Source organism: Puma concolor, chromosome B1, assembly GCF_028749965.1.
Source record: "Puma concolor isolate L17-30 chromosome B1, mPumCon1.1.hap2, whole genome shotgun sequence".
Taxonomy (NCBI): Eukaryota; Metazoa; Chordata; class Mammalia; order Carnivora; family Felidae; genus Puma; species Puma concolor.
In genome coordinates, this window is record NC_141670.1 from 189,708,823 (window position 1) to 189,723,427 (window position 14,605).

Consider the following 14,605-nt stretch of genomic DNA (forward strand, 5'->3'; position numbering starts at 1 on the left):
ATAACATTTTTTCAGATGAATATAAGGCATAGATCTATAAGGAAGCTGGACCGTGAACCTCTCCACTTCTGTTGAATAATAGACTTTTCCTTATTTTCTTAGTTCTCTTTGCTTTACTTTCTCTATTTCTGTGTGGTCTTTCTTGACCGTTTTACCTAGTAGCTTCTACAGTTGAACGTCCACAGGACATTTATCGCTCTGATCACTGATGTGTTATTTACGCATATACCTAGAGTTTTTATTTATCCTTTTAAAAGTGTCTGTTCTTTTCATTCATCATGTGTCTTTTTTTTTTTTTTAATATTTATTTTTGGGAGAGCACAAGTGGAATAGGGGCAGAGAGACGGAGACAGAGGATCTGAAGTGGGCTCTGTGCTGACAGGCTGACAGCAGTGAGCCAGATCTTGAACTTACCAACTGCAAGATCATGACCTGAGCCGAAGTCAGATGCTTAACTGACTGAGCCACCCAGGTGCCCTGATTTACTGATTTCAAAGCTAAAACCTCTATAGTTTTTGTAATTTCTATACCAACTCCTTGAATAATCTCTTGATTCTTGCTTTCTACCGTTTTCAGAGCTCTTCTCATTTTCCCTCTCTACCAGGTCACCTAACTGACTCTGGACACCTAACTAATGTCCTCTGTCTCTGTGTGTCACTGCCCCCTCCTTGTGATGGAATCCAAACAATATCTTGCCCTTCCTTTATGTCTGTCAACTCTACCTTGTATTCTTCTGTGGTTTTCTTCACTGTAAGATTCTCCTCATGGACTCTGGTTTGCTTTGGGTTCTCCTCATGCTATCTGTGAAGTATCTAGGTAGCTTCTCTTCTCAGACTCTGCGGAGACTTTGGGACTTTGTCTTGGGCTCTCAGTGCCTCACACACAAGCTGTGTGAGTGCAGTGGTTGTCTTTGGGCTGCCATAACAAAATGCTGTAGACTAGGTGGCTTAAACAACAGAAATTTATTTCTTCCCAGATCTGGAAGCTAGAAGTTCAAGATCAAGGTGCTGGCAGGGTTGATTTCTTCTAGGGCCTTAAGGGAAGGATCTGTTCCAGGCCTCTCTTGTTGGCTTGTAGATGGCTGTGTTCTCCCTGTGTCTTCCCATGGTCTTTCCTCTTTGTGTGTGTCCACATTTCCTCTTCTTACGAGGACACTAGTCATATTGGATTAGGGCCTATGCCAGTGACCTCATTTTAAGTCGATGACCTTTTTAAAGAACCCATCTCCAAATCCCAAGTCCCATTTTGAGATAAGAGGGGTTACGACTTCAGCATAGGAATTTTGGAGGACACGATTCATCCTGTGACAATGATGTAGCATTTTTGTAAGTTTACTTATGTGTGTTTTCCCTGCCTGTTTACTAATTACTCTGCCTTGGAAGGAATGACAAAACAGAAAAAAGGATTCAGTGTTTGGCTGTTGAGTTTCACAAGTCCTAGTCCAGTATAGAAAAGAGATTTGGGAAAAGATAACATAAGAAAAACTTCCTCCTTTCCTAGATACACATTCTGTGGGCTCAGTGGAGAGTTAGAGGGAATGTAGAAAGAGTGTTTATGCTGGCGGGTCCTGAAGAAGGGTCTCTGTCTTTGCTTCCCCACCCCTACCAGGTTTAGGGGAAGGACAGGGAAAATGACCATATAAAACGAATGGATGGTTCTGAATCTAAGGGCAAAGAGCCTCTGAGTCCTCTTTCCTGGAGAGGAAGCAAACCCCCAAATTTCCCAGGACCCAGTGTGATCTAGGAGCAGAACTGGTCACACAGCCATTGAGGCACATGGGCTAGGTCATTCTGTTAGAGTTCCCAGGGAACAGCAGAATGGCCCTTGCTGAACACAGGGATGGGTTGTTCTAAAAGAAGGTAGAAGGATCTGGGCTACTTCTGGGGAACTCAGCCTAAGACATAGCTAGCCACGTAAGTGACTTAAGGTCTTTATGAATGACGTCATTTTCAAAATTTTCAGAGTTACTCCAAAATACAGTGTAGCTGATTTTATTCCTTCACTGGTCATTCCTGGTGCATCTCTCCTTGTGTCTTCCCCCTGTGAACCTGAGAGCCTTTTGTGCGCCAGCACTGGAAGGAAAGCCACTGCCCCAGGGACCCTCAACCAGTGACCGAGAGTAGATGGTGGGTAACCACCTGACCACCTCCCCTCTCAGAAGGGGTGATGCTCTCTGCTGTGCCCCAGGGGAGATCTCCTCACCAGTGCCCCTCGTATTGGCTTCCTTCTCATTAAGGGCTGGCTGGGTTGAATTGACTGGCAGATATGCCCCAGAGGTTGAGGAAACCTACAGGCCAAGCTGTCCCTGGCAGTTCTTTTGAAGAATAGCTTTTTTTTTTTAATGTTTATTTTATTTATTTATTTAAAAAATTTTTTTACCATTTATTTTTGAGACAGAGAGAGAGCATTAGTAGGGGAGGGGCAGAGAGAGAGAGAGAGAGAGAGAGGGAGGGAGGGAGGGAGGGAGGGAGGGAGGCACAGAATCTGAAACAGGCTCCAGGCTCTGAGCTGTCAGCCCAGAGCCCGACACGGGGCTCGAACTCACGGACCGCGAGATCATGACCTGAGCCGAAGTCAGACGTTTAACCGACTGAGCCACCCAGGCGCCCCTTGTTTGTTTATTTTTGAGAGAGAGACAGAGGGTGAGTAGGGGAGGGGCAGAGAGAGAGAGGGAGACACAGAATCCGAAGCAGGCTCCAGGCTCCGAGCTGTCAGCACAGAGCCCGATGTGGGGCTCGAACCCTGTGAGATCGTGACCTCAGGCAAAGTTGGACACTTAACCAACTGAGCCACCCAAGCGCCCCTGTTTGAAGAATAGCTTCTTAAGAGGATTAATTCTCACTCTCTCTCTCTCTCTCTTTCTGATGTATTAAAACTGGCCTGGGTACACATATTCATTTTAGAGTATTGTGATTCTTCTTATTTGCCACTATTTAGTGACACTCCTCTATAGTCTAATTACTGACACTAAAATTACATACCAGGGAATGTGTTTAACTCCCTACTTTCCATTCCACCCCAAAAGATGGGTCCAGGTCATGATGGCATCTCTTTGTAGCTATTGCTAGAGCTAGCCTGAGCCAGTAAGAGTGATGAGGGGTATTTAGCTGTGAGAAAGAGGTATGGTTCCTAAGGAATTACAGGAGGAAAGAATTCACTCTTTTTCATGACTTTGTGCTTGGAGATAATTTGTGGACCTTGGGGTATCCTATCATGGTTGAGGGTCAGCCCGAAGGCCAAGTTGACATTCTGAGAAGGGCAGACTCCAGAGATGCTTGGAACTGACCACTTAGCCTGTCCTGTGTCTTGATTTCCCTTAATGCCAGAGAATTTCCTTTATTGCTGAGGACTTTTTGAGTAGAAATTTCGGATACTTCGGTTAAAAAGCATCTTTTCTGATACGCTTGGCATTCTTTCCTAAAGGAGTGTGTTCTTTTTCCAAGCACTGTTAAAATACTCCTTTGATTTTGTTAAAGCAATTCTTGTGCACTTTTTCATTTATTTTTTAATGACCCAACATATTTAGATTTAGCTATAGACCCTAAAGTTAGACTCCTGTTCCCTAGGGAAGCTGTGTTTGGTAAGAAAGAGGAGAGATGTTAAACGAGAGAATCTGACTATAAATATCGTTTGGCAATGCCTGATTAATATGACTATTAGTAAGTATTATATAATATGTCAAGGCGTGTTTATTATTAAAGGAAAAGTGTATCTTTAAATCATATTACAGTACTCCGTTATTCATGAGAGGTATAATGTAGAAACACATGTAGTACATCATTGACCACAAATTTATGTACTGCGGTAGCTAAATCAGTACTTGTTGTAGATGCGGTTTAAAATATGGAAAGGGAAACCTATGTTTTTAAAAAATGAAACTGACATATATTTGTTTGCAGAGCTTTTTAGCTCCAATTGGGGGCGCTTGGGTGGCTCAGTGTGTTAAGTGTTTGACTCTTGATTCTGGCCCAGGTCTTGATCTCACTATTTGTGGGTTCGAGCCCTGTGTTGGGGGTCTGTGCTGACAGTGCAAAGCCTGCTTGGAATTCTCTCTCTCCCTTTCTCTCTGCCCCTACCTGCACAAGTGCTCTCTCTTTCTGTCTCTCTTTCAAAATAAATAAACACTTAAAAAAACACAAAAACATGCCGATTGAATTTTCTCCCGAAATATTGTTTCTCTTTGAGGTGTAGGATTGTGGACAGTTGCGCTAGGGGGAGATAGGGACTAAAAAGTTGGGCCTAATGATTAATTGTATTTTCTGGGGATAAAATGATTTTTATAATGAAAATTTATAATCATACAGAAAAATTTAAAGAATCATGTAGTAATCTCCCATATCACCAAGTCACTTAACCTGCATTCAAGAAGTAATGATTTGCTGTCATTTTTTTTTTTTTCTTTATACTGGAACATGTGTACACATAGACATGTTTGCTGAATTACTTGAAGGTCAATTGCAGGCATCATGACCCTCTGCCTGTATTAAGAAATGTAAGTGGTTATGAATGCGATGCAGCCGTCTCTCTGTTGCCTGAGTTTATGAATATCATAATGATTCTGTAGCTAACCGTAATTTACCAAAAAGATTTTTATAGTGAAGGTCAGCTAATGGAATTCTGTCTCTCAGCTATGGTTTGCTTTTTAAAAAAATTTTTTTCTTATCCATTTATCATCTGTCTTTGTCCATTTTGGCTGCTATCACAAAATACCACAAACTGGGTAGCTTGCAAACAACACAGATTTATTTTTCAACAAACATTTAGTTTTGGAGGCTGGCCGGGTGGTGCAAGATCAAGGTGCCTGCAGATTTATTGTTTAGTGAGACAGCTTCTTGGTTGACTGTCACCTCACTTGGTGGAATGGGAGGAGGAAGCTCTCTGGGGTCTCTTTTATAAGGGCATCAATCTCATTCATTAGGTCTGTGCCCTCATGACCTAATCACCTCTCAGAGGCCACACCTCCTAATTCCATCACCTTGGGAGTTAGGATTTCAATATGAATTTTTGGAGGACACAAACATTCAGACCATATCAATTCCATCTATACTCTATATTGTGTGTCTGTCCCTCTCACCGAATAGACAGACATGGACTCTGCCCTTGTGGAACTTCTGGTCTCTCAGTGAAGGTGGTTTAAGCAATCAGTAGAGAGACCTGAGGGCCACATCAGGGCAAGTAAAGGGCACTGTTGTTCAGAGATATTTTTTTAGAAACAGGAATGCTGTTCAAGGTGTAAAGAATGAGTCGGAGTTATGCAAGAAAACCAGGATGGAGGTAAGGGTAGATGTTGGGGGCTATTGGGATGTGTATCAGTGACAGAGCAACCACCTGCCAAGGTCTAGAGGTGAGAGAAATAGGACTCTTCATAGAAACATCTTGAAATATGACTAGTAATATGAAGAGAGAGGGGCCAGATGAGGGTGAAAGCAAGGTCTGGGACAGCATGGGAAGTCAGAGTTAGGGTAGGAAAGAAAGAGGGCCAGGGCCATGGAGGACCTTGGAAGTTAAAGAGTTTGGACTTCATTCTGAGGGAACTAGAGCTTTCAGATGTTTTCTCCAGCACAGAGACACATTCAGGTTTATGCTTAGGAAGATCACTTTAAATGGAGAGTAGATGAGAGAAACCAGGGCACCAACCGGAACTGTGTGGGGGTCACAATGGAGAGGAGGAGAGAGAGGTGCATGGCTCTGTGCGTTATTGGAAGGCTGGACGATAGCACATCTGATAACTTTTTTTCTTATTATAAAATTTATCAAACACAGAATTTGAAGGAACATTATGTCCAGCACCTTGATTTAACCATTATCATCTTCTTGGCATGTTTGCTTTATATGTCTCCCTCTTGCTGTAGGTGTAAATTAACTCAATTCCTTCAGAAAATCTCCACTGTATCAATGAGAAAGATGGGTTTAAATCCTGAATTCTGGCTTGGCCACTTATTAACACCAAGAACTTGGCCTGATTTCATAACCTTTTTTCCACATGAGTGTCTTCATCTGTAGCAACAGTTGTGTGTCCTAGGATTGGTTGTGAATTCTTAATGGGATGACAGGTGACAGACAACAACTTGCTGAAATTAGTGACTTGTGTAACTGAGGAGCCCAGAGAGTTAGAGCTGGACTTCAGGCTTAACTGGATCCAGGGGCTCAGCATTAATTCTCTTTTCCTATTTTTTGGCTTCATTAGACAGGCTCTTATATACTTTTTTTTTAAAATAGTCTCAATGCCCAAATGGGGCTTGAACTTATGACACTGAGATCAAGAGTTGGGTGCTCTGTTGACTGAGTCAGCCAGGCACCCCCTAGCCAGGCTCTTATATCATAGAAGCAAGAGGGCTCTAAGGTTACCTCTTGACCTCTAATCAAACCACTGGAAATAGCCATTCCCTGTCCCTGTCTGTCTCTTCCTCCCTACCGCAGGCCCTAGGTTTAGTTGGACCAGGGCATGTAATCATACCATTTACTGAGACCACGGTGTTTGAAGAATCTGGATGGAGGTTGATCAAGTGCCATACCTGGAAGGGTGGTATTGGGGGCTCTGGGGCACTGTCCATCCTATATGGTGTGTGAAAGAAGTAGGTCTGTGAGAAGAGCAAGGGAGAAGGCGGCAAAAACAAAACAAAACAAAACAAAACAAAACCCCAAAAACCAAAACTAAAAAAAAAAACCAAAAAACCAAAAACCAAAAAAATGTTTAGCACAGTGACTAAAACATTAAATGATTGATAGCAGTCATAGTTTGAGTTCTCATTGTTAAATTCTGGAACCTTTCATGCTAGCTCTCCTTTCTCACCTCCATCTACTCCAAAGTTTTTGAATTCCTTTTTCCTTAGGAATGAATTTTATTTTTTTCTTTTAACTTAAGTTTTTGAATTTTTGAATGACTAAGCCTTTCCTTTTCTGCTGTGTGCCCTCAAAATGGAGCAGATGGGTAGAGTGTCTCCTTAGGTTTCTGCACTGATGTTAACACTTGGCTGAGTGCTGGTGGGTTTCACATTACTGGGCCAGTATCTTTTTTTTTTTTTTTTTTTTAGTCAATTAATTTATTTTCAGAGAGAGAGAGAGAGAGAGAGAAAGAGCACAAGCTGGGGAGGAGCAGTGAAGGAGAGGGAGAGACAGATCCCAAGCAGGCTCTGTGTCATCAGTACAGAGCCCGATGGGGGGGCTCGAACCCACAAACCGTGAGATCATAACCTGAGCTGAGATCAAGTCAGACACTTAACTGACTCAGCCTCCCTGGTGCTCCCATTGGGCCAGTATCTTAACCTGAGTTTCCCCAGAAGCTGGTCCTGAGATGAAGTTTGATTTCAGGTGGTTTATTTGAGAGGTGGTCCCAGAAAGCTCACAAATTAGGGAGGGAAGGGAGGAAGCCAACGCCTGGTGCCTTTGTGAGCAGCTTTGTTGCAGGGAACTGAGCCTGGACCCGGACCGCTGGGAGCTGCACGGGCACACATCACCCTCATCCCCCTGGAGGCAGAGGATTCTCCCACTCGCCTCTCTCATGGGGCAGGAGCTCTTCTTGGGCCAGTCACACCCTTCACTTCTGACTTCCCTGGAGTGGCCCTTAGGAGCTAGCCAGGAGAGAGCCCACAGGGCAGAGAGGCATGTGGGGGGAGGTACAGGTCTGGACCCTGCTGTCACAATCTGCCTTAGTATCCGTCTACCCTGGGCAGGAGTTTGGGGATAAGGGATGCTGGGGGCATGGCGTTTGTAGTTGGAACTTATTCTCTCCCTGATTTTCTGTGGAAATCGTTGCACCAAAGACCTCTTTTTCACTCCTAGTTTAGAGGACCTAAAAGCTGGCTGGAAGTTCCAGAAAAGGGTAGGATTCGTGAATTGACCTGAATATCTTTTGAAACTTTTATTATCATCCAATTACATTTTGTGAAGCTACCTGGCCTTTTCAGATACTTTGGGTTACTTTATTTACAAAAAAAATATCTTCGAGGCTATGGTGCAAAAAACCAAAAAGGTCAGCTGCCTGCTTTGGCAAAGCAGTTTTCTTGTGGAATATAACGTCTGAGCTCTGATTAATGAAATACTCTTACTTAGTAATGGTAATCCAAGCATAGATTTTATGTGTAATAGTTATTTTTTAAAAAGGGATTGCAGGGGTGCCTGGGTGGCTCAGTCAGTTAAGCATCCGGCTTTGGCTCAGGTCGTGATCTCACACTTCAGGAGTTCGAGCCCTGCATTATACTCTGTGCTGACAGCTCAGAGCTCAGAGCCTGCTTTGGATTCTGTGTCTCCCTCCCTCTCTGCCCCTCTCCTGCTTGCACTCTGTCTCTCTAAAATGAATAGATTTAAAAAAAAATAAAAAAAATAAATTAAAAAGGATTGCGGATTACTGGAGTGGTGGTGGTGGTTCAGTTTTAGTTAGAAAAACCTGGCTCTGATTTGGGGAGGAGGGTAGAATTGAAACTGTTCCTCCAGAAGAGTACCTGATGTGTTACAATGGGAGTTAAGACCCAAGAAAGGCAGAACAGGATTTGCCGGAGAGCATGCTGCTCCCAGAATTCACAGACTGCATTTCCAGAGAAGCGTTACTGAGAGTTTCTGGTCAGTGTCTGTCACCCCATATTAAACAGCATGGAGAGTGTGGGAGGCCAGTGTCAGCGACGTATCAAGAATGGCAGACTTTGGGGCCAGTGGGTGGCTCAGTCGGTTAAGCATCTGACTTCAGCTCAGGTCACGATCTCACGGCTTGTGAGTTCGAGCCCTGCATTGGGCTCTGTGCTGACAGCTCGGAGCCTGGAGCCTGCTTTGGATTCTGTCTCCCCCTCTCTCTACCCCTCCCTGGCTTACACTCTGTCTCTCTCAAAATAAACATTAAAAAAAAAAAAAAGAATGGTGGGCTTAGAGTAAGTGAATGACTCCTACCATGTTGTGCATAGGGCCAGTCTTATCAGGATGTTTTTGTGAAATTTCCAGAAAACCTGTTCAGAAACTAACCCCAGCTTTGTAACTGGTATATGGCAATAGTTGGAATGAGCTGTTGGAAAAAAAAAAAACCCAGCATGTTATGAAGCAGGCCAGATCCCAGTTTTCATTAGCTGATGGGACAGTGAAATTGAATGTGCCTTCCTTCACTGGATGGAAGAAAATCCGTGGCTCAGCGTTCACTACATACAGTAAGACTTCCTCGGGGGTCTTTTCTTAAACACAAGTAGGAAAGGGAAGTCACACGCTTTCTGAGTTAGAGCAGTTTGAAAAGTCAAATATAGGGTTCTCCTCTAATTTATAGACTGCCTGGGCTCAGGCTAAAATCCCATGATGGAGCAATAGTCATAAAGATCCCAGAGACCTGTCACCTCAGTGTCATGATAACAGGTGGCACCAGTGGTCCAAGATCTACTTCCAGGAAGGCCTTTTAAATCTCCAGTAAGTAAGGGACTGAAGGATCCTTTGAGGTGGCACCTGCCCTGCTAGGTTTTATGTTGGTGTTGCTCTGCATTTCTGTCTTGTTTCCCTAACTCTGTGTGCATCCCTGTGCCACGTATAAATATGTCACATGTGCAAAGGGCAGTGTTGCCATTGTTAGGGGAAGAAGGAAGAAGGGAATGGCGGGAGAAGTTGCAGAGAGTTTCTGTCCTTTGTCTGACATCCGGTGCCCTGAGAGATGACTGGAAACCACTTGGGACTTCAGTGGGCAAGGTTATGAGTGAGTCTGGCTCGAGGGTCTGGCAAAGCTCAAGTGTGGGCCAGCCCACTGGCAGGAATGTAGTCAGGAAAAATGGGCTGCTCTTCTGCTTTTCTAAGTCCTCCTGTAGTTGACTGTCAGCTGTCTCTGAGGTCTGTGTGAACATCTGTAGGGGGCAACTTGAGTCCCCAGCTGGGCCCAGGCACCCACTGGAGAGCAGCAGCCTTATTAGCAGGTGGCTCAGATCCCCTCCGGTGGAGGGATGTGGCTGTGGCGTTCACCACTGGCCCCCAGTGGTGATGCGCTGGCATGGCGTGGCTGTGCACTTGACCCTGGGAGTAAATTGTGCGTGCCATCAGCTGCCATTCATTGCCTTGGGGGCTAGTGGATCTTTGCTTTGAGATATATATTGTGAATTATCACATTTTTGTTTTACAGGAATCCTAACCATAGAAGCTCAGGGAGGGAAAAATCTGAAAAACCAAATGACATGAACGTTAGAGCGTGTATTTTTGAAAATGGTTTTTAAAAATTAAGTTTAATTATGTTCCCACATACAATCTCTGATTTCTTTCGATAACTGAAGTATAGCATACTAAGGAAGAAATTGTAGAAATAATGTATAGGATTGTAGCTTAGCCATAACTTTGAATGTGAATAGTAATAAGGACATACGTATCTTTTTTTGACATATGCCTTTATTGTATTCACCAAAAAAGTGATTTTTGAAGCAGATTTCTTGAATTTGAATTCTGGCTCTACTCCTTACTGCTGGGGTTAACCTTTTTGGCGTTAATTTCCTCCCATTGTTGTTTTCTGTATAGCAGGTAAGTGTAGTTTGCCTAACTATTTGTTGCAGTGCTGATATATGAATAACTTTTATTTCTAACAGGGACCTCCGAAACAATCTTATAAGTAGCATAGATCCAGGTGCCTTTTGGGGACTGTCATCACTAAAAAGATTGTAAGTATTTGAATTGTTTGCCTATGAATTTAAATTCTTCTTTTTAAAGTAACTGTTAACCTACTTTAAGCTTTACCATGATTAAAAAAGGTGGGTTTTTAACAATTTTTAGTTAACAATTTTTAACAAAATTTAGTTAACCGTGATGGGAGGGTGGGGGGAGAAAAGAGTAATAGAAGTCGTGTAAAAAGTGGTTAATTTGTACAGTAATTTGATTTGTTTCATGGGAGATGGTTGTGTCCTTCATATGCTAATAAAATGATTACTGGCTTTGCCAATGATCATAATATGTAATATGTGAAGGAAGGACTTTAAGTTATAACTGCATTCAAGCTCCATCATATATGCATATCAGTTGAGGCCCCTTTCTATTAATGATTCAAAGTCTTACTATTAGCATGTATATTTTATCTGTGTATTATTTCAAAACCTACAGAGCAGGTTTTTAGTACTTTTGAGGCTAAATAACTCCCCTCACCCTTATTTTGCTGTTTTCACAGCTGCCCTGTGAGCTCATATTTGAGCATGTGAGCTTAATTATTATTAAGTACTGGCTGCTTACCATGGTCTGACTTCCTGGGAAGAGCTCACAGACTCTTGGGGGCAACTAGACAATGAAAATATACCCTAACACAGGCACATGTGAGCTGTCACAGATAAAGTTATAGCAATAATAATCCACCAATGACAGGAGCGGCCACCTGGGAGGGGAATGGCCTGTCACAGGAGCAGTTGACCTTCAGATTTGACCTGGCTCCTGAGGGATGAATAATACATACTGAGGAATACAAAACGGGTGTTCTAAGCAGAATGGACAATGTGGGAGAATATGTCTCTTGGGGTTGAGTTCTTTGGCCAGAGCATGAAGTATATAGCAGGAAAAGACGAGTTATGGAAGTTGGGCTGGTCATGGAGGGATTAAATTTGGCAGGCTTTTGATGACCTGCCACGTTAAAGAACTCTGAATCTCTTCAGACAGGGCGGGCTAGGAGTGCCTGGGTGCCTCGGTCTGACTTTGATTTTGGCTCATCACGGTTGAGATCGCGCCCAGTGTGGGGCTCTACACTGACAGCACAGAGCCTGCTTGGGATTCTCTCTCTCTCCCTCTCTTGTCTGTCCTCCCCCGCTGCACTTTCTCTATCTCTCAGAATAAAAATAAACATTAAAAAATAGTGTGGGGCTAGGAGGACTTTTTGAATACAGAGTTGACATCATATTTCTGATGGCAGGAAGGAGAAACCGGTTAAGCACAGAGTGGTGGGGACAAAGGATATTGGGGATGAGACCTGCTTTCATTCCTCCCTCTGTCCCTCTCTCTCTCTCTTTTTTTTTTTTTTTTTTTGGTTTTATACTCTTTTATTTTATTTTTTTTTTAAGATTTAATTTTTAAGTAATCTCTATACCAAATGTGGGTCTTGAACTCACAACCCTGAGATCAAGAGTTGCATCCTCTACGGGCTGAGCCAGCCAGGCACCCCTATCATACTCTTTTATTATTTAACATTTTTAAGGTATTGAGGGTGCCTGCTCATTTTTTTTTATGTCTTTGTTTTCCATATTATTTGTATAGTAAAATCAACTCTGTTTGTTCTTAGTTGAATCATGTCACGACTTAAATGCTGACAGTGACCTTCCCTCCCAATATTTTTGACGTTCGGTATCTATCATTCTTTCATTCAAAACTCGTTCCTTTTTACAGTCAGAGCCAGTTGTAAGAGTTGGCCATGCTAGTTTTGCATATTTAAAAAAATTACTTTTGGGGCGCCTGGGTGGCGCAGTCGGTTAAGCGTCCGACTTCAGCCAGGTCACGATCTCGCAGTCCGTGAGTTCGAGCCCCGCGTCAGGCTCTGGGCTGATGGCTCGGAGCCTGGAGCCTGTTTCCGATTCTGTGTCTCCCTCTCTCTCTGCCCCTCCCCCGTTCATGCTCTGTCTCTCTCTGTCCCAAAAATATAAATAAACGTTGAAAAAAAAAAAAAATAAAATAAAAAAATTACTTTTACAAATAAATTTTTTTTTGGTCTAAAACGTATCCTCTGAAACCCTTCCTCTTAGTCTCCCCTCTTGGGTTTCTTAGTGTTCAGAATTCTGGAAGATGAAGCATAGTAGGAGTTAAAGGATTCTCTCTTTCTTCATTCTGTAAAATTGTTTAAAATCTCAGTCAGACTCTGTAGGAGGAAATTTTATTACCATGGTTTTCATTGAGGGCCCTAGATGGTGGTTCATTGTTTTTATCAGCCATGCGTGCACTCAGGAAGCCCAGGGATGTCTGGAGGAGGTCTTTCTTGCCCCTGATCAGTTTTCTTCCTCGTGCACTTTGCTCTCCATTATTTTCCAGTTAAGGCTTTTTAACAAGACAAGTCAGAAAAACTGGCCCTTCTGGAGTAGGTCAGTGGTGTTAATGGAGACTGGAGTTCTGGATAAGGAAGATAAGCATTGGAGGGGAGGGGCATTACGTGGGGCATCAGAGTTGCAGAGGATCAAGGTGTAGAGTTAGGTTTCCAGCCCAGGAAAAGTAGTAACTGAGCACAGCAGTGGATCAGGTGGTGAGACAGAGACCACCATCAGTTCCGTTAAACAAAAATGGAGTCTGTTGTGGGTGCTCAACAGTGAGCCCAGCTCCAAGATACACAGATAACTCAGGAATCCCTAGAGGGGTTGGCAGACTAGTGGAATCATATACACCGACCAGGAGCCTGGATGTGGGCTTGGGATCTTCTTACAGAGAGCTGGAGCAGTAGCTACTGTGTAGCTCTAAGAGTTTCTAGGATTCAGCCGTTCAGACCCAGACGAGGGTGTGGAACTTGGCCATTGAAGGGCTGCAGGCACCTCTAAACCGGTCACTGGGGAGAGGAGCAGCAGCTTAATACGCTTGTTTTATTGCCGAGGCACTTTCTTGGTGCTTCTTACCAGGTGCACACGGACACCATGTTTGGATGGGTCAGTTTGAATCCAGGTGTAGGAACAGGAGTCCTCAAGTAGGAAGGAAGAGAGCTGGTATTAGACTCACCCTATCAGAAATTGGGGCGGCGGCTGAACCATCTTTGTTTTAATTTTCCCTCCTGGCGATTCTGATGCTAAAGTTGGGGAACTTCTAGAATAGCTTTCCCTCCAGCTTTTTTTTCCCCCTCTACGGGTGGGGTGTGACCTCATACTGCCAGATAAGACAACTTCTCTCCCTCTGTGATTGACACCACTGGATCCCAGCCTTTTGGGAGGGAAGCTCTTTTTTAGGAAGATAAATGCTAATAATATCTCCATGTAGAGATGGGAATTGAAGGGAACTTGACTGTGAATAAAAAAGCAGTTTCATCAGGCTGTTTTAAGGATAATGCAGAATATCTTAGATTCTCTGTCTAGTTCTTTATCCTTAAGTAAATAATTTCTCAAGTACTTCCATCCAAAATAAATAAATAAGTTTCTTGATTGGTAGCATTTAATTACTAATATTGTCCCCTGCATTGCCTGAGCATTTCTTTATTGCATTACACATTAAGTAGTCTCTTGTGTTCTTGCCCAGGAAGGTAATTGCCATTTATAATAATCTTCCCACTAGAAGATACATTCTTAATTTCAAACAGCTGACTTGTAATGGAACTTACAGTATACGGTTTGCTGGCTGAGAGCATCCTGTATGCAAACTCAATGAGAAACAAACATATTCTGTGTTAGTAATGTTTGCTAGTTGCTTATGGATACAGGAGCTGCTTCTTATGAGGCCCTAAATCATTCATTTCAATTGTGCATCTCCCTCGACAGCCACACATAAAGTGTTTTTGTAAGTGTACCGTGCCTTTGCCTTTATTTTATAGATAATTTGAATCAGGAAGATTAAGTGGCTTTCTGAAGAATAAACTACCAAAAGTAGGTAAAACCCAGACCCATTCAGTTTGTCTTTTGCTTTATCAACACATTCAGGCTGATTCTCCATCTAAATGGAAACCCATTATCAATACCTAAATACCATTTTAAATAGGTATAGCTATAATGAAATTGTTTCCCAA

General features: G+C 43.0%; 1 protein-coding gene across 3 annotated transcripts in view; it reads left to right on the forward strand.

The window, feature by feature from the left end:
* The window catches only part of ADGRA3 (adhesion G protein-coupled receptor A3), a 140,756-nt gene that overhangs the window by 39,230 nt on the left and 86,921 nt on the right, over positions 1-14,605 (forward strand). For all 3 annotated transcript variants that reach the window (XM_086705332.1, XM_025922104.2, XM_086705333.1), the window contains exon 3: positions 10,533-10,604. In XM_086705332.1, coding sequence (XP_086561458.1) covers positions 10,533-10,604 — 72 coding nt within the window. The remainder of the gene's footprint in view (positions 1-10,532; positions 10,605-14,605) is intronic.